Raw genomic sequence first — 20560 nt, forward strand, 5'->3', positions numbered from 1 at the left:
AGTCCTTTTCACTTCTCTTGACCTATTTCAAACTACTGCCTGTGCTTTAACTTGAGAACCTCCTACTAAATAAATCGCTCCTCCTCCCCCTTCCCTGGCCAATATAAAATCAATTGTTACTTGACAGACTGCTTTGTTGCAGTTTTCTCAAAGGCACAAAGGAAAGAAACACACCTTATTTGTACATGCATTAACTTAATTTCAGTCTCACTCACTCAAGCACAGTGCAATCCTTCAAACTTTGACCCAAACCCCTTTGCTATTGGTGTCCATGGCAACGACCACCAAGCCATCAGAGAGTGCAAGGAGTGACAGGAAAGTGCATCTCCCAACAGAGCCTTTAGCTCCTCTGCATTAGCTACATCAATAGCAGGTGGCAGCAGGTCCCTCCCCAAATCCTTAGGCATTTGCTTTCATTAGGGAGGGGGAATGTGGTTCTCATCTCCTCCCCAGAAGACTTATGGGCTGCTTCTCACACCCAACCTGTTGAAGATAAAGCACTAATTGCAGAATACGGAAACCAAATAGGATGACAGTTTTTGCCTGAGAAAACCTCCCAATGGTCTACTTCCCCAGTGATTCAGTCCACTGCAGCCTCCACCACAATACCCTGCTTACTAAACTATAGCCAGTGATCTAGAACCTTCAAAAGACAATACACATGTAATCCTCGCCACTTTCTCTTATGGTCCTTACCACTCAGTGACCTGCAACTCATTCTCTTAACTTTCTTATGTCAATGCATGCATGACAGCCTTGCCATCAAACTGTATTTTTTAAAGAAAAGGAGTAATGTTAATAATGGTCTAGGTACTGAGCCAAGAGAAAATAGTCTGGTTTCTCCAAACATAATGAAAGTTGTTCAGTCTGCAAAGTAATTTCATGAGTTCCATATTATTTGCTTTGCTCAGAGTTTAGCTGAAAAGTTGTCAGATGGCAATGAATTTCCCCTTACTGTAGTCCAGAGGAAGAGAGGGATGGTTCCGTTGGCAATCTCATCTCAACAGAACCCAGCATATCTGACAAAGGCTTTTTGCATAAACAAGACTAGCTCAGATCTGGTTATTTATGGAAACTGAAAAGGACCCGTTGCTCAAGTGTCCTCTTCATAGAATCTATACAAACAGAATACTATTTGAAGTGGGAGAAACAAGTGAATGGCTTTATCTTCTTAACTGCATGAGAAAAGGAAACAGAAGGCTCTGATACACAATCCCTTCCAGCAGATCTGCTGAAATGGAAGGAGATGGTTTCAAGCTCTCCTTGAAAGCAAGACAACATTCCTATTCACGGTGCCTACGTCTGTCGTCATGGATAAGAACTAGTAAGAAGTTCAATGAGAAAGTAAAAAACAAATAAGAGAGCCATTAAGGAGCTCATGGTTTAGTAGGGACACAGTAGAGTAAACAGATGATCATGGTCTAGTGTGATAAGTACAGTGACCGAGGAGAACACAGATCCTGATGGAATGCAGAAGAAACATGCCTACTTCAGCCTGACCTGAAGATCAGGGAGGCCTCTTCCTCATGATTTGTTGAACTGAGGCTTCAAGGACCCAGTAGTTTGTCTGGTTTGGTGGAAGGGAGTGGAAGTTGATATTTGAATAGGTATGATAAATGCTACTTCCTACTTGTCAGAGTGAATGCTAATAAGCAGTGCCAATTAGGAGATTAAGATTAGCTCAGATGTCATAAAGCAGAATAGTAGAAACTTGATACCAATAAGAACACAGGCTATATTGGCCAGAACACGACTCTATCTTTTCATCATGACCTTTTGATCCTCAAGAAATGGGGTTTTTCCACCAGGAAATGCAGTAACACGGTCTCCAAAATGAGAGGATTCTACCTAGGGATTAAACTACACTATCATTTTACAATGAAGACACTGAGGTGAAAAACCAAGAATATAAACCCAGATTTGATTTTAACATCCACACCCTTCGTGGCACACCACCCAGGATTATGCCAATACATGGACCAAATAGAAATCTACATATAGGTCCCCCTGAATAGGCCACCAGTCTCCTCACCCCATCCCACTTCCAGCCCAACTGCCTGGAATTACTGTATCAGTTAAGGCAGTCTGTTCATATGAAAACGTACTACCCCAGAAAGAACATTTCAAGTTAATGTCACTTCTCATCCTTCTTCCTTGTATTCTGAGTCGTCTTCTTTCTCTCATCATCCACAAACATTGATTGAATATGCCCCCACGGGGCACTGTGCTGAATGATGTGCACACTAGTAAATTTAAACTGAGGCCCTGCCCTCAAGGACTTAGAGTCTAGTTGGGACCCAGGACACACGTCTAAATTAGGCACACAATTAGTAGTGGGAGAGAAAGATGAGAGGTAGAAACCACATAGGAATTCACAGGAGGGAGTAAATTACTAGCTAACCCAACAAGAGTCTAGGCTTCACGAGAGCAGGGCTTTTTGTATCCTGTTCACTGCTGTATCCCCAGCATCCAAAACAGTTTGGAACCTAGTAAGTGCTTCAATAAATATTTGTTGAATTAAATAAATAGCTTTAGCTTCTTGACTTTTTAGCTAAAAAAAAAAAAAAGTCCTGACATTTATCACTTGGAGAATAATCGCCAGTCCTGCATGCACTGCATATTGTGCCTTTTATTCATGCTGCGCTACAGGAACTCCCCGGGGAGATTTGTAGAAATGACGGCTCGGCCTATAACTTTAACCTTTGCAAAATCCTAGCAAAGCTGTGTCCTCTGCTGCTCCCTACCACGGATGAGTGTTTCCCAGTGATGAAGGGTAATGTGGAGCCAGGGCTTTTTGTTTGTTTATTTGTTCATTATGACCTCAAGCTCTTTTCAGCAAAAGGCACGGCCCTTCGATAATAATGCAATTCTGGAAGACACAACTCCATTATTTGCTTGGCTCATCTAACAAGGCAAAACGCAGACTCTGATTTAAAAGCAAGCTCCTTAAATGAGTTTTGGTTAGGCTTGAAGGATAAACAGTTGTGATTACTGTCAGTAGGCATAGGTTGTAAATCTGTCTTAGATGCTTATATTCCATTAAGAGGGACTCAAACGGGTATCACAATACAATTCCCTTTAAAAAGTGGAATCAAGGGATGCCTGGGTGGCTCAGAGGTCCGCCTTCGGCTCAGGGTATGATCCCGGAGTCCCGGGATCAAGTGCTGCATAGGGCTCCCTGCATGGAGCCTACTTCTCCTCCCTCTGTCTGTGTCTCTGCCCCTCATTCTCTCTGTGTCTCTTGTGAATAAATAAATAAACCTTAAAATAAATACCATAAAACCATAAAAAGTGGAATCAAGGTGGGGAAAAACAGTTTCAAAATCAGTCATTCGTGCAGCCCAACATGGTCAAATTATTGGTCTTCCAAGGCTTTGTACTCGGAGTTTTTCACTTATATTGTTTTTACCATTGTACAAATTCTTATTAATTTGGCTTCCAAGGCTTGGGAAGATATGGGCAATTAGAATGTACCAGAACACTGTAGAGAAACTCAAGCATTCATATAAAAAAACAAGCAGGGATAATGCCATCCTGCTCTCACCGTGACTTACACTAACCTCATGGTACCATAGTGCTGTGCCAGCATGTAATTTCAAGTCTAAGATTTATTTTAACATGAATGGAGAAGGATCCGATTTCATAATCTGACTTCTTCCAAAAACCCACAAAGCCAAAATCATTTTTAGCTCTGTTAAGTACACCTCCTAAGAAATTAGAACATCACGTACCACCACACAGATATGAGGTGTAGTTCAGAAGGTACCTGATTTATGACAGAGCCTAAGGGAAAAATAAAAAGAAGCATATGTGTAGGGCCTTATACTCTAAAATCAAAAATCTTTGATTGGGAAACTTTCCTGGATTAAAGCAAGAATACACACTGCCCTATAGAGCTTTCCAGTTTTTCCAAGCTTTTTTGCAAGGTATCTCCTTTGGTCTTCTGAGGTAGGTAGGGTTAATAGGGTTTTCTCTATTACATAGGTGAGAAACAGACATAAGAAGGTTAAGTTGCCTGAGACCACATGGTTCAGAATGCTGAATTTCTTTAGACCTTATTTCAAAAAGAGCTAGACCCATTTTACACACCGCCTCTGGAAGGATGTATATAGAAAAGCAGCAACAAAACTCCTGTTATACCACAATACCTATGCCCTGCCCCAGTCAGCTCCCCTACTTTCGAAAGGTATGGCTAATAACCTTTACTTTGGGCTTGGGCATTTCTCTTTCCCCCTTCCCCACTCTGTTTCCTGGAAGAACAATTAAGATCCATCTGGGACTAATTATAGCGATTCTTGAATTTGAACTTGCAGCCATTACCCAATTGAGGTCACTTATTTTAAATTAAATTGCCTGGTCAGGACATAGGTTTGGTTATCTTCAGAGCCCAGTGCAGAGATGCACCAGCTCACTCAGACTTTTAATTAACTAGCTACATAACCTGCACAGTGACAAACTGCCTCTGATTTGATGGAGTCATTCATTTGCATGCAGACAAGGATCAAAATACATTGTCAGAGCTTCAGGGACTGAGTCCTAGAAACCTCCGCACAGTCTCTTATTCAAGGCTGTGAGCCTCTTCCTTTTGGTTCCCCCTAATTATTTTTCCTGTGCTTTTGTTCTGATTATCCAGCATTCATCACAAGTGCAGCTTGCGATGAAACAATGACAACTCATGTTGTACACTGAGAAGGAATCGAAAATTGGAGTCAGGATCATATGAACCAGGCCCACAGCTTTGAGAAATAATTAGGGGAAAGCAAAGAGAAATTCCCAGGATGCCCCGCAACAAAGGAGAATTTCCAAAGACTCGGGCCATAACTGCTCCCCCCTTTGGTAATAATACATAATAACAGTAGGTCCTCAGTTTTTGTTGAATTCATTCATAGTGGGAGAATTCATTCATAGTGATCATCCCACAGTCAAATCATAGTTCTTATGATCAGTAATCATTAGTATAGCTGCTACCACCCAGTGACTGGGCTTTGGAGTCAGATCCGATTTTGACTCCAGGCTCCATCATTTTCTGCCTGTGAGGTCTCAGGCAAGTTACCCAACTGCTCTGGGCTTCGGTTTCCTGATATGGAAGATGAAATTAATAATAATACCTACCTTCAAGGGTTGTGGTAAGGATACAGTGAGGTAAAGCGTGTGAAAAATCAGTTTACACAGTGCCTTGTACATGGGAAATGCTCAATAAATGTGAGCATATGTGTGTCTTCTGTTCTGTCCCACCACCAGGCCCTTGCCCAGGGCATCTTTCCACCAGGGATCCTCTCTTCCCTTCTCCCTGCCAGCAACAGCCCCTTGCCCCCAGTCATTCAAAATTGAGTCAAAAAGGCATCTTCCTCTCCAGAAGAGAGTCTTCCCTGCATCTGAACTTCTTCAATATCCCTCTGAACAATACACTTTTCTCAATTTTGTATTACTTTAAATGGCACCTTCTTCTACCACTTTCTAAGCAATCTGGACTTTTCTCCAAGGTGGACTTAAACCTTCTGTGCTAGAAACATCTATTGAACATCACCTTGGTGCCATACACTGGGGCTCTAGGCTATGGGGTACCTGAGATGAGTAAAGACAAGGGTGAGAGAAAGGAAACGATATTGGTTGAATCCCCTTAAAGCTACTTGCTCTGCCAGAAATTTTTGATGCATTTCTTTATTTAGGCCTCACAATAACCTTATGAAGTAGGTGCCATTATGATTCCTATTTTAGATGTGGAAACTGAGATTCAAAGAGGTAAAGTGACTTGTCCAAGGCCACCCAGCCAACAAAAAGGAAGAACTGGTGCTCTGGGTCAGTCTGACTCCAGGCTCCACTCCCACCACCATGACGCTCTACTGCCCACCTCATGTTTGTTTTTTCCATCTGTTGCAAATGATGAATAGCAAAGCCGTATGCAAACTGTAAGTGGCAGTGTGTGTGACTTAAGGGCCACTACGATTGCAGCAGGTGCTGGGGGTGCCATACCCATGGCCCCTTGGCACTAGCCTTTGTTATCCATGCCAGTGGCCTCCTACTGTAAGCACGTGCTATTCTCCCCTGGAAGCCTTTCTCCCAGCCAGAGAATGAGACAAGTCAGAAGTGCTGGGTAGGAATTAATACACTAGGAAGCTATCAGCCAATGGTGAATGGGGAGTGAAGGACAAAGGCTCCAGTTTCCTGGCCCTCACGTACCACTCCCAGAAGCACTCATAGCTAAGCTGCTCAGGAATAACTGTGGACTGGCTCTTTCCTTTTGCTGTCTCATTTTCTCACTCCTCTGTCAGTGTTTCCTGGAATCCCAACTACTGGCCTTCAAATCTTTGTCTCAAGAGTCCACCTCTGGTGCAATGCTGTCAAAAACAAAAATATGTCAGAGATTCCTCCTTTGGCCCCTGTTCCAGGAGTCTGAGTGAGTGTCCTCATGCTGCCCCCTGCCCTACCATGGAAGCTTCTCAAGGGTGCACCCCATAAGCTCAGTGTCTCCCTTCTTAACCCCTTTCATGAGAATTTCATCATTGAGAATCCTTCAAAGTGCATTTATTATCATATGGAAAGGTAGTTATAGACTTCAGTGCGCATCATAATCAACTGAATGTCAAAATGCAGACTCCCTGGAGAGGTGCTCAGGTGCCTGCATTTTCAAAGGTTCTCCAGGTGATCCAGATGACAAACACTTTGAGAAATATTGTCCTAAGACATTCCTGTAGCCTGGGACTCCAAGGAATGTGGATTGTGTTCCTCATGTTCTCTCTGCCCCCAAGGCCTCTGTGGATTCAAATGAGAAAGCCTGGAATTGCTATGCCTCCTTGCTCTGGAAATGAAGCGTGGATAAAGCCAGGGACCAGTTGTTACTGTTAGTGTGGGGTGGCCTGAGACTCCTGGCAACTGTCTACCAAGCAGAGAAATCCATCTTGTCAAATTACTGCTCTCACCTTTCTCAATGCCCACTTCCAACTCTCGTTCTCTCCTGTGCTACAAATGCTGTGATGACTACATATGATCAGTTCAGTGATAACCTGTGCTTCTTTGTCTCTGCTCCACCTCCAGCTCTCCACACACATCTTCTCAACCATAGTCTCTGTGTGGTTTGGACTCCTGGTCCTGATCAATGTTTGGGGCAGAAGAGGAGGGAGTAATGGAGGGTGACAGTGTGGATTTCTTTGTTGTTGGTTTACCCTCAGGTTCTTGTCCTTTTTTTACCCTCGACTCAAATGCCTGAACTCCACATGCAAATCTCAGCTCCTTCTTTGCACCTCCAACCCTGTGCTATCCTGACCAGTGGCTCCAATACCCCTCCACACCAAGTTCTGATGCCTCTCCATATCCCTTATCCCATAGCAACAGGAAAACACTTTCGTACATTTTTAGAGTAAGGGCCATGAAATCAGAGAAGTCTTCATGGAAGAGGCTGCATATGAGCAGGCCTTGAATGATAGATGCAATTTCTGCAGACAAGGATGGAAGGAAGGAGCATTACAATAGGAATAAGAAAGGGAGAACATAACTAATATAGGATAAGCATCAGGCACTATGTTAAGAACTATAGATACATTATTTCATTTACTCCTTGCTGCAATTCTGTAAGGTAGGTACTAATGATAGACCCATTTTATAGATGAGAATACTGAAATACAGAGAGTTTAAGTTAATTGCTCAAAGCTACACAGCTATTAAAGGGCAAAGGAGGGAGCCTAACCCAGGCAGTCTACCCTGCACTCTTGACCACTCTACTACCTATCAACTATTATGATCTCTGTTTTACAGATGGAAAACTGACTCTGAGAGATTAAGTAACTTGCCCAAGGTTACACAGCTTGTGACTGGCAATGCTGGAACCCATTACCCTTAGCAGATCCCATTCTATTTACCACATAACCACTTAGACCCCTTCTAACTTAGCTTTTCCAACCAATCATTTCATTCACAATTTCTTATGGAGCCAGCCCTGCCTGTCATCACAACAAATGCCTATGTTGGTCTAAATAAAAATCTTTCCTCTAGTTTGTAAGCACTGTAAAACAGTGAGGCTCTCCTGAAATCAAGAGAAATAGCCCTCTGAAATACATCTCTCTTTGTTTTCAAAATAGCATTATCTTTAAGTTACCTGTTTGTCAGATTCCCACTTATAAAAACCACAGGGAAAAATTCTTTAGGTCTTTAGTTGGAGACAAAGCACTTTCTATCTCAAGTGGGTTATGAGTTCATCATTCTCTCCTCAGTTGTACCTTATACATTTTTCTGTCCTCATACTTGTCCCACAGGGTTGCAATTGTCTGTTAACTTGGCAGTCTTTCCTACTCTGGTGTTGAGATCCTCCAGGCTTAGGACCAGGTTTTGGTGACCTCTGTCTCCCCAGCATCTGGCCCCAGGATTAGCATAGGGCAGGCACTCAACAGATGGCCATGAGAAGAAGAGTTGAATGAAATGTGGTTAAGTGAGGCAAGTCTTCCATCCACTAAGGACCTCAACCCATATGCCTTTTGAGTCCAGCAGTATGCAGGTAAACTGGCTCTCAAGGGGGGAAAGCTGTGATTTGTAGTGTTGGCTGACTTCTATAGTGTAAATACTCCTACTATGGCTGATTTCAAGCCACCAATGCCTTAATAACTGGCTCACAAAATTCCTGAATATTTAATGATCGGCTCTCAGGAGCCCCCTGTTTGGGGCTGAAAGTCTGTAATTCTGCCTAGAGTGCTTGAACTGTTATCATGTCAGTGGGATCACAAAAGTAGACAAGCTGTCAGAGTGGGGAAGATAATGCCAAATTCAAATAGCAGGAGTGAAAGACCAAAGCAAACCAAACATTAGTGAATTAGAAGAATTCTGTGTTTGGTCTGCCATGAACTAAGCCTCTATCATTTGTCATCCATTGCTAAATTGAAAGACACTTCAATGACATGGGTCTTAGAAGAGGGAGAAATCTGCCAAGTAAGCAACTATTCTAAAAAACAAAGGCCCCCAAAATATACTGGGTTTCTGAGAGATATTTACTTTTATTTGAAAATATAAACTTGTTCACTCGCTTCCTTCAGCAATCAGAAAATCTCACAGATTAGGTTGTCGAATGCTGGAAGCATTGAACAAACAGAAGATTCATTCACAGGCAAAATCAGGGAGTTTTAAAGAGAACGTCTTATTCTCCATATCCCCACACCAAATGTTCCTTCCTCTACCCCCACCAATGTGAAGGCGCCATCATTCTGGGCTGAACCTGGGTTTCTAATACCCAACCATCCATGGCTCAGTTTTGCACACCGTATGTAGCTAATAGGTGAATGGCAGGATTTGAATCCAGAACCATCTTGTTCTAGTATATCACCTTTAATCAATACCAATTTGTTCCAAGCTTTCAGGGTGATTCAGATCACATCTATAAAGAAAAATATAAACACTACAAAGTGTCATTTTTAGGAGTGGTACTAATGTTGTTGATCCTGATAAATACCTAAAGATGGGAAAGTGTGACTCGTGGGTAAATGAAGGAAGTCTTGCATTATTCTACCTATCCCCAAGTGGTTGCGGTTGGAAGCAACACATATTTGAGTGACTATTCAGCTATATGCCAGATGTTGCCATTACTTTTTTTTTAATCCAAGTAATGAAAAAAATACAAAGAATGAATCCACTGGCGCTCTCAAGCCTTCTATTTCCCACCTATATAGTTCTCTAAGTAGGTCTTAGAAATTCAGGATTATAGTGCTTTTGGCCCAAATGATTTTGCAGAATCTACAAAGGAAAAAGATACTATTTGATATTTAGAATAAAGTTGTAAATATTAAAGCCAAGGTTGTAAGTGTGAACATAAAATAACTGACCATAAATTTCATAAAGGAACACGTGAAGAACACTGTTATTTAAAAATGTATTGTTTAGGGGCACCTGGGTGGTTCAGTCAGTTAATCCTCTGACTCTTGGTTTCAGCTCAGGTCATGATATCAGGGTTGTGAGATCAAGCCCCACACTGGGTTCCATGTTCAGTGTGGAGTCTGCTTGAGATTATTTCTCCCTTTCCCTCTGCCCCTTCCCTACCTGTCTCAAATAAATAAATAATAAATCTTTTTTTTAAAAAAATAAGTATGTATTGTAAAATAAGTTATCACTAACTTGGGGTATAGCTAATACAAATGCAAAGAGACTACAGAAGTCATACATATGGGTATGTTGAAGAAAAACTAAGGTTCTTTGTGCTGCTATTATTCTAGGTTAAATACTAGTTAAAATCACATTACTCCACTAACCTGAAGAAACATCTAGAATATTTCCAAATATAAATAGGGTATTGCAAAAGATCTTCCAGATGAGGTACTCCAAGAAAAGGCACAGTGTATGGAAGCACATCATTTTACAGGAAGTTCTGGTGGAAAGGTCCAGGTGTTTTAAATATTCATTATTGGCCCCATGACCAAGGACTCTAACCAAAGTTGCTGGACTTCCTGGGTAAGTCAATACATGTAAATTGCCTTAGGAAATATTTTCGTAAGCTTCCAGATTTGTCATTTGTACCCAGTCCCAGGCATTATTTGTTACCTCCGAAACGCTGCCCATCATTTTTCTCCCTTACAAAACTCGTGAACTTTTTAAAATAGGTAGGGATACTCAAGATTTGAACCATAAGGCAAATTAACCTTATTTTATCAGACAGGCAGACACAATCTACATTCTCTTCTCTAAAGATGTGATGGCTTTAAGGCAGTATTTCCCACCACCCCTTGTAGTATACCGTAGGATTTTCAGTGACATCTGGAGAAATATATTTTATTTCTATACAGTTGTATTTATTTTCTTGTATGTAGTTTCATGAATATTATTGCTTTAGACATGGCTAAATTTAAGAAAAGGATTAGCTATAAGGATAAATATGAAGTAAGTAATAGTATTGTGAGATGTGGATAGAACACAAAGGGAAGTCTGTAAGGGAATGAAATTTGAGAGATACTGTTTTCAGGCTGATACAGTGAGGTGGTCCCACCATGGTCAACATGCACTGAAATGGTCCCTTATCTACAGGAGTGAGAATAATCTGTTGCTTCTTTAACTTACTTGTGGCCATGTATTGCTTCGCATTTCTACGTTCTCTTTGCTTCTCCTGCTGTTCAGCATTAAATCTTCCGTAAATTCCATTCAGTCATAGTGAATGCACTATTAAAATCTGAGAAGTGAAACTTCCCAAAGATGTGTTCTTTGGTGAAATCCTCATCCCCTAATCCTCACATCCTATCATTTTATTTGATGCCTTATTCAATTGCCTTCTCTCTGCATAAGCTTCCCCTCTAGACAGCATAAGCGCTGATGAGATTTCTCGGTTATACTCCCATTTTCCTTCTTTATGAAAAGCTTCAGCCTGTCTTTCTCCATCGGCAGCACCCCCACCCCTGCTGCCATTGGGCTGACTTTGGGATGGGTGATTGACTCTTCTCTGCCTCACTAATCCAGCACATTTATTCAAGTCAGATGACCACATGATGAGGCACTGTTTTTCAGTTAGAGGAGAGCACGTGTGTGCAGATTGAGATTATTACAAAATAATTCTAACGGAATTGACTTCTGATATATGTTTACTAAGACTAAAGCAATTTAGTAGCTCGGGGTTTTCATTCAAGAAAATGAATGCCTTTTATCATATCTGATGGAAGATTTCTTTTGGGAAGTGTGGCATATTCTGAGGCTGATTTTTGTAGAATATCACTATTTAACTCCCAACACAGCTGAAATAAGATAGGTTGCCATAGGACAACATATCTTTTTATAACTGAGGAAGCAGAAAAGGGGGGGGCTGAAGAATGTTTTCCCTTTGAACACAAGGAATGTGGGTTTTTCCTTAAAGGGAAAACACCTATACAATAGGTAAATCGGGTGCATTAAAACTGGAAGCCCCCCTCATTTCTCTCCCCAGTCTCCCAGACTTCTCAGGGTACCTAAATCAAAGAGAAGCAGATTAAGGTGAGCGGGAAGGCATGTTCTGTACTCAAAGCAAGATCAATCTTTATACATAGATCCTTTTTTGGCACCGATGTAGAAAATCCAAACATGGAGTTACTTAGGTCTGCAAATAACCTAATCTGCATACCAGATGGATCTAAGGGGGAAAAAATCATAGACACTTTTCCACATACACATATTTTTTTTTAATGTGAGCATAGAAAAGCAGATGCTTTTGCTCCCAAAGGGTCTGTGGGCCTTCTCAAGCAGTCTTCTGGAGCAATTTAATTTCAAATTTCTAAAATTACAAAAATGTCTAGATCGAACTTTAGATTGAAAAAGAAATGGCCTCTCACACAGAAAGCCAACTGAACATTTTCTGAATTATTTTTAACTATTCAGTGAAACCCAGCTTCCAATGTCACAGATAAGCGGATGGGGGAGTTAATAAGGAAACATTTCCCCCAAACGAGTAGACCGTGATTCACTGGCTGCTTTAACAAATAACTTAATGATCTGCTATATGCTCGACTCAGTAACTTAGTATGTAAGAACTGTTTTTATCTGCAAACAAAATTGTGGTTTAAGCTTCAGTGAATTTGGATTGTGGCATTTTGTTCTTTTCAGATCCTATTTGTGAGACTCAAAATAAATTTCCTTAAAACAATGAATCTTATCTACATTTGACATGTCTCTCCTTATTACATTTATCATATCTGCCATCATAACTTGCCATCCATCATCTCCAACAAATCTCACAAAGGCTCAGTGAATAGGGTACATGGATTTGGGAACTTGGTATTTCCTCCTTAAATTGAACAGTAGACTAAGACAGCTTTTCTACTTGAAGTTCTGAAACTAATTCAGAAAGAGCTATTATAATTACTGTAAAAGCAAAGTTGAATATTCTCTTGGTTACCAGAGTCATTAAATAGCTCAGGGTACAATTTATGCCTTGTTCATCTATAGCAGATGGCAAGAATCAAGATTGAGGACTAACTGCGCAAGAATCACTCCCATTAACTAGTTCTTTTGTGCATTCTATCACACACGGTCCTCCCACCTCACCCTCCCTCCCACAAGCCCTGCACCAAAAATGCAAAAAAGAGAAAGACCCAGAGCAAAACAGGGCACTTTTTGCAGCGAGGCCTCACTTAGCTCACATCAGTAGGATCGCTGCTGCCTCATGGAAGTATGATTTCAAGATATCGGAGTACACTCTAGAAAGTCTCAGGACTGGGAGCATTTCTGATGAAAACCTTCCACAAAACGTATTACTGGGTTTTTTTTGGTTTTGTTTTGTTTTTCCCCCTCCGGCAGAGATTACCAATGCAATCAACCAGACCCTGATGACTCAGGCATTCACCATGAACATCCCTGTGGATACTGTGCCGGAGTCACAGCCTGTCACTTCCCCTGCTGCTAACGTTCCTCTTTCCAATGTTAGCCCCTCCCTCTCTATATACCCCTTCTAATTTGCAGCTTCTCATTTACTTTGAACTGAAAACCCACGATTGGTAAGAACTGTATGTTAAGTAAGAGTTAAGAAGGTACTGGAAGTAAGGATGAGGAAATAATTCCTGGCCTCCGAGACAGCAGCTCTGTGACACCTAAAGGTTCCTATCTTTAGATAACTTCCCCATCCCTTCCAGCTTCAGCTAAGTTTTGGGAGTGATAATATGAGCCAGCTACCTTCAAATAAGTGAGTTTCTTCTGAACAGACTATCTGGGCAGGGACTAAAGCAGATATTCCAATAGCTTCAAGAGTTTCTAAACCCAAATATAATGTTTTAGGGAGTGACACCACCCCCTCCCCGGGTTATTTAACCTCGAGTAATTACATAAGGCGCATCCCTGCCTGGTCTGTAGATGTTCTTCGCTTTGATCTTGAAGACACTACTGAGACAGGAAGGGCCAGGTTCATTGTTCCAGATTACAGATAAGGAAATGGAGGCAGGAGTACATTGAGGGGTTTGCCCACAAGCAAACAGTGAGTACTTGACAAGGTTGGGCTTCTGGGTTCTTATTTGGGGACTTTCTCACAACACTAATGCTTCAATGGCTCCCTCTCACCTCCCCTCTGCTCAAAAGGACACTAAGCCCTTCCTCCAGTGAGAAAGACCCCATTTCCTTTGGGCTTGCTGCCTTATTTCTCTAAGTTCTGCCAGATGTCCTCAGGAATCTTGCTCATTTTTCTGGAAGAACTCAAAACCCTCTGATTTTATTATGTTGAGGGTTGTCAGTGAATTAAAAATTCAACAAATGTATGGCCCCAACTTGCCATCAAAAGTTAACAAATGTCACCAGTAAGGATGTTTCTCACAAGCGGACACTGAAGAATACATCCCAGCAGATACCTAACAGCTCATTTTGTGTCATGACAGTGTGAGAAATCACTTCCTCAAGACATTCATTAACCTTTCATTTCCTCCATAAATAATCAGTCAGAAATGTGGTTCATATTTTAAATTAATCAAAAACAGCTCTCTCGCTCTCTCTCTCACTCGCTCTCTCTCTCTCACTCTCAGCCCTTGAAATGACTGGAGAGCTTCTAATGCCAGCATGATAAGCATATTTAACTACATGGTTCCACTCCTTTGAGCCAGCTTAAACCTTATCTTCTCCAGGAAACCTTCCCTATCCATCCCAGCAGACCTTAGATACCTCTTCTTCTTCTCCAAGAATCTAGAACAATTATTGGTATTTGACATTTAGCACATATTGAGAAACCATGTAATGTACTGCCATAGGCAGACAGACCCAGGTTCTAATTCCAGCTTTACCATTTATGAGCTGTGTGGCCTTGGGCATATTACTTAAACTCTCTCTAGCTGAGGTTCCTCATCTGTAAAATGAAACATAATCTGCTAAATTGTTTTAGGGATTAAATGCATATAAAGCACCTAGCACACTGTGTGTCTTATACTAGGAACTCAATTAAGGGTAGCTGTTTTTACTGTTATTATAGCCTTTTATATATAGTTCTGGTTTGATACTTATGTAATTTTGTTATCTTCTCGAGTTGTTTTTTATCTTTACAAAAGATTTTTTTATTTACTTACTTAGCTGGGAGAGGTGCAGAAGGAGAGAATCTCAAGCAGACTCCCACTGAGCACAGAGCCCAACATATGGCTCGATCCCACAACCCCAAGACCATGACCTGAGCCAAAATCAAGAGTCAGATGATCAACTTCCTGAGCCACCCAGGCCCCCCCCCCAAGTTGTTTTTAAATCCTTTGATAGTTGTGTCCATGATAGAACTTGTCATGAAGCTTAAGCCTAATTGTACCCTACTTGCATGGGTTCTCCCAAGGCCTTACTATTCATGATTTTGTTTCTCTTTTCTTAAAGAAGGCTCCTAAAGTTAGGTATTAGTGTCAGACCTAGAACAAAATCTGGTTCCACTTCTGGTTGTATCTTTAACCTGTATGCTACCCCCCTCCCCTTATTCCCACTCGCTGCATTCAGTACCGTACTTTGTACATAGTACTTAATAAAGTGACATTTTATAAAATCTCAATTAACCAGATTTTGTCCTATTTAGCTATCTGGAAATAAGCTTATGTGAGGTATTTAGTCAAAAACTTCCGACTGACAACCAATACATTTCGTTGGAAATCATTCAATGCACTTATATATTTTAAAATAACAAAAATGCATTTTATAAACTGTAAGGCTTAGAATACAGTGTTATTCATGAAAATTACCATAAGAATGATGACCCCAACTAAGAATGATGACCCCCAACTGAGTTTCTCCACCTCAGCACTAGTAACATTTTTTACCAGACAATTCTTTGATGTGGAGGGCTGTCCTGTACATCGTGGGATGATTAGCAGCATCTTTGGCCTCTACCCACTATGTACTAGTCACTCTTCCAGATGTGACAACCAAATGCCTCCAGGCATCTCCAGATGTCCCCTAGGGGAAAATCCTCTCCCCCACTGCCCTGGGCCTTGTATCCAGCACCAAAAGCTGTATAAATGGTCACAAATCTTTCATATTAAGGCAGGAAAAGGAAGATAAGCATTTTAGAAAAGTTTCAATAAGCAAAAGCAACCTCGATTAACCTGAAAATCCCATTAGCCCCATTCCTGGAGTGTTCTATTCCCTAAGAATTCCAGATAACAACAAAAAAAGTACTGTACATTCTATTTTCTAATTTGTATTCCATGTTCAGCCCATTTTCCATCTCAGCAGCTAAGTACAGAATCCAGTTCATGGGTGGGGGATCATCAGCTTCATCGCTTCTGCCATCTATTTTAAGTGACAAGGATGCTACTGACCTGGAAGTTTAGAGAGCTTTTTCTCCCTTGTTTTTGACACTTTTAACTTTGATGTTAGCAATTCTTCCTGTATCCTCTGACTGAAATTGAAATGTGCAAAAAGAACTCTGGTCCAGTTAACTGTGATTTTACTGTATACAAGAGACCTAACACTTTGCTGATCATTTAAAAGTAATTTGCTCTAGCCCATTGATTGATTATTGCACTTCCCATTGATTGGGCAATTGAAAATGCCCTTCTTAAATAAGCAATATCTCTTATTTCTTCTTCTGCAGGTTGTGATCCTGGGGAAACATTCAAGAGGTTATCACTACATGCTTGCTAACCTGGTAAGAACAAGTGGAGTTTTTGTTTCCCAGGGTAATATATTCTATTTCGTTTGTGTCATCTATAATCATCCAAAAAAGAAATACATGAAGAATGTAACGTGCCCTCTAGACACTTAGAGAAATGAATAAGTAAATACCAAAACTTGAATGCAATATCCTTGTTTTCAATTATGGTGTCTCTGTTTTAGCTGTGAAGCTTATATTCTCTCCTCATTTAAAATATAGTAATTTGATATGATTCTTTACCGATTATTCTTAGATCAGATTTGGATTTGAAATGTAAAACATTTTATCCAGGCTTGAAATATAACACAAGAGACAGGAGACACAGGAAACTAACTGACTCTTTCCCCAGTTAACCCAAGTATATGTGCACATCAGTACTGGATTTGTCTTTCCAGAATCAGACCACTACCAAATCCTTTCAAACCAGATACCAGAAGTAGATTTGAAAGTGGAACATCAAGGGACCCTGTCAAAGCATACAGCTACCTTTATACTTATAATAAAACACAAGTTGAATCTTTTCCTTCATATTTCCCATGCCTTTAAAATTTATGACGCATTAGAAGCTAGTATTTCATTTAGGTTAGATTATAGTTCTTTCTCCAAAAAGACAGTTGGTCTTAGAATTAACAAAATGGCTTCCAAGTCAGTAATATCTGTTTGGCAGAGGTTTGGAATAATGCTACCTCCCCAAAATGAAAGAGAAATGCTAAATGATCACTGTGATACTAAGAATCTTTTAAATTATTACATATCACAAGTTCTAACCCCAATCTCGTTTCATTATCACAACAGAATGATAATTGTTATGGAGCTCTTACACCAAAAGAATAACAACAAAAATGAAATATTATTATAATTATATTCTTAGATTTCTTAAAGAAAAAATCTTATTTTGTTTTAATGATGAAAAATTTTTAAATGAGAAAAGAGATGTTACTTAGGAAGTATGTTCATTCCAACACTTTATGAGATGAAGATTAGAGCTACTGCTTTAAAATGTAGTGTGCATCTTCTCCAATAGATTGCTCAAAGTGGAGCACTCCAGACCATTTGGGGGATAAATGAATAAACTCTTTTAGGAAATCTTGATTTTCCATTTAGATCTGAATACATTCAATTTGGTTTTTTTTTGGCAATCAATAAGTAAAGGATATTTGCTGACTCATTGGAAGTTAGACCAGGGCTCCCCAGAAAACATGGATGTCATAGCAAGGCACCTGAGGGCAGTTACTGATGGGTTTTTACCATTTCTTTCTCATCAATAAGTATTTTGCTCTCCTTCATTCCTTCTCCATTTTCCTTCTCTCCTGCCTTACATATCCCAGGGTTCACCCATCACTGACAGTACATGAGATGATTTTACATAGTACACACATAAACTTTTTTTATTATAATGGCAATGTATTATTTATTATATGTTAGAAAAATATGAGACGAGCACATCAAAATCCAAATTTCATGAATATCATTATGTCATACAGGGTTAAAGTACAGATTTAATAACAAATGAATCCATTTTGTAACATGTAAAATGTGTCATGTAAACAATAGCATGGGGGGGATAAACATATGGCAAGATCTGGTTTTGTGGATGTGGCTGTGGTGGCATGTGGACTACTGAAGTTTGGGAAAGAGCACTGATGAGGGGTCAGAAACTTTGGGTTGTCATATGGACTTTACTACTAACTAGCTGTGGGACCTTGCCTAAGTCACTTTAGTTTCTTTACTGTGAAATTCAGATGGGAGTGAGGAGTTCATTGATGTAATTGTTGGGCCCTTTGGAAGCATATGCTAAGATATAATTAGAAATGCAAGACATTTACTGGGAGTGATACCTCTGGAAAATGAAAGGGAGAGGGTCACAAGTGGGAAGGGAGAGCTTAAGACCACAACTGAGGTCTGACATCAGCTAAGGAAAGGGAAAGGAAATTTGATGATGGTAGTATAGTTCTGAGAACATCTTGGCGAGCACAACTGAGAGTTCCAGTGCAAACACCTCCACACTGCCAAGAAACGGTGATCCACTGCACCACCACCTTGCTCAGCCATTGGCTGACAGCTGCTCAGGAAGCACATACCTCCTGCCTGAAAGCTGAGGAAGATCATGAAGCTGGAGGCTGTCAGCTAACTCAACTCTTCAAGGCAGGTTCCATCTTAAAGGGAGATCTGAGCCATGCATACGGATGATGATACGTAAAGACCTTCCCCATTCTAGAATTCTAACTGGGCCTCCCTATTCCTGACAACAATCCTTCAGATGAGCTTTGGTTTCAACTTGAGACCTAGACCTGACAGAAATGAAAGCCTGTGGAGTGATAGAACTGCAAGAGAGAAATATTAGGACAAAGTTGGGGGAAAGAATGGTTAACTGAATGCCTAACCAGGACTTCGAATCATGAGACATTGGGAGGAAGCCTACTACAAAAACAAGTAAAGTCTGGTCCTTCAGAATGAATGTAATATATAGTGTCATGTCAGTCTGCCTAATGAAAACGTGAACTCATTCACCATGCTTTGAGCTGCCACTCCTTTCCTCTAGTGACCTTCTTTTCATCTGAACTCAGTCATGTGTTTCCATAAGTCCCTGTACTCTATATCAAATTGTATACAGGCAATAGAGATAGGAACTGTTGCTAGTCTCTGATAAAAATGAGACAGATCATCCCACCATGGTTTCCAGGTTTTTAAAAGCAGATTAAGGGAATCCCTGGGTGGCTTAGTGGTTTAGTGCCCGCCTTCAGCCCAGGGCATGATCCTGGAGACCTGGGATCCAGTCCCATATCAGGCTCCCTGCATGGAGCCTGCTTCTTCCTCTGCCTGTGTCTCTGCCTCTCTCTCTCTCTCTCTCTCTCTCTCTCTCTCTCTCTGTGTGTGTGTGTGTGTCTCATGAGTAAATAAATAAAAGCTTTAAAAAAATAAAAGCAGATTAAAATACCCCAAATACGTCCACCAAAGTCTCTCTCTCTCTACACACACACACACACACACACACACACACACACACACCCCAAAACTATTTAGAAGTTACTCAGGTGGTCAAAAAAGGGTAAGTAGAGCTGTTTCCTCTCAAAATGAGCAGGGTGGATGAAAGCTGAAGACATATACACAAAGGAACAAAGTCTAATCTGATTCCTGGTATTATGATAACACAGAACCACTGCCTTCTTCTCCAAAATGCAAAGTCAAAAACGGTCACAGAGCTTACCTAAGCTTTCTGGAATCACCTACATCAGAGCACGATGTGTGCCCTTTGCCACAGAGCTACATCTATCTGGCAAAGATTTCTATGTGCTTTTACGTGGACATTTCTCTGGTAGCAATCCTAAAATGAGAAGACTTGGATAGTCCATGAATGCTTTGACACAGGCCTTTCACAGGTCAGGGTGTACATTTCATAGTGAATAATAAGCTGTAGAAACTTCTAACTTGTTGAAATCCCTGGAAGAAACAAAATATTCCATAAGAAGCACAGGCCAGAGATGTGATATGGTGAGCACACAGGCCAGAGGTTGACATCCCAATGATGAGAGAGCAAGTAAGTCTCTTACAAATTCTATTTCAGTTGATAATGTCAATTTTTAGGGGTTGTTCCATAATTAATTGTTTTCTCTTCCTGGACTCTAAGGTGGTAATGTTTCTCCACTCTGGTACCAGAGGTAACCAGCATGTATACAATCTGCCAGTCAGGCAACCTCTCTCTCTTTCAAGGCAAGGTCCTGGGTCAGGATCCTTTATACTGCATTCCCAAGCATGTTGTATATGTGGTTTAATCTTTTCATATATGTCAATAATGATAGCTCAGTCATTGTGTGCAGAACCCTAAACTAACAACCCTAGGCATAACATAATAAAAACAAGCACTAGACCCAGAGCTAGGAAACAAGGCTTCCTAATCCACAAAATGGAGAGTTAGACCAGATTACAATTTCTCCAAGTGTACTACTTATACACAAGAGGATTTTAGGGAATACACAGCAAAATTTCTTAAACTTACTACTTTTGAATTTATATTAATTGTGTATTGCAAAA

The 20560-nt window shown here is 40.6% G+C and overlaps 1 protein-coding gene across 7 annotated transcripts in view; it reads left to right on the forward strand.

The window, feature by feature from the left end:
- Positions 1-20560, forward strand: part of GRIA3 (glutamate ionotropic receptor AMPA type subunit 3) — a 281926-nt gene that overhangs the window by 154232 nt on the left and 107134 nt on the right. For all 7 annotated transcript variants that reach the window (XR_005386427.1, XM_038588235.1, XM_038588234.1 and 4 more), the window contains one exon: positions 16469-16522. Coding sequence is in view for 6 of the 7 variants with exons in the window: in XM_038588235.1 (XP_038444163.1) it covers positions 16469-16522 (54 nt within the window). In the remaining variant the exon portion in view is untranslated. The remainder of the gene's footprint in view (positions 1-16468; positions 16523-20560) is intronic.

The sequence above is a fragment of the Canis lupus genome, chromosome X (genome assembly GCF_011100685.1).
Source record: "Canis lupus familiaris isolate Mischka breed German Shepherd chromosome X, alternate assembly UU_Cfam_GSD_1.0, whole genome shotgun sequence".
Classification (NCBI taxonomy): domain Eukaryota; kingdom Metazoa; phylum Chordata; class Mammalia; order Carnivora; family Canidae; genus Canis; species Canis lupus.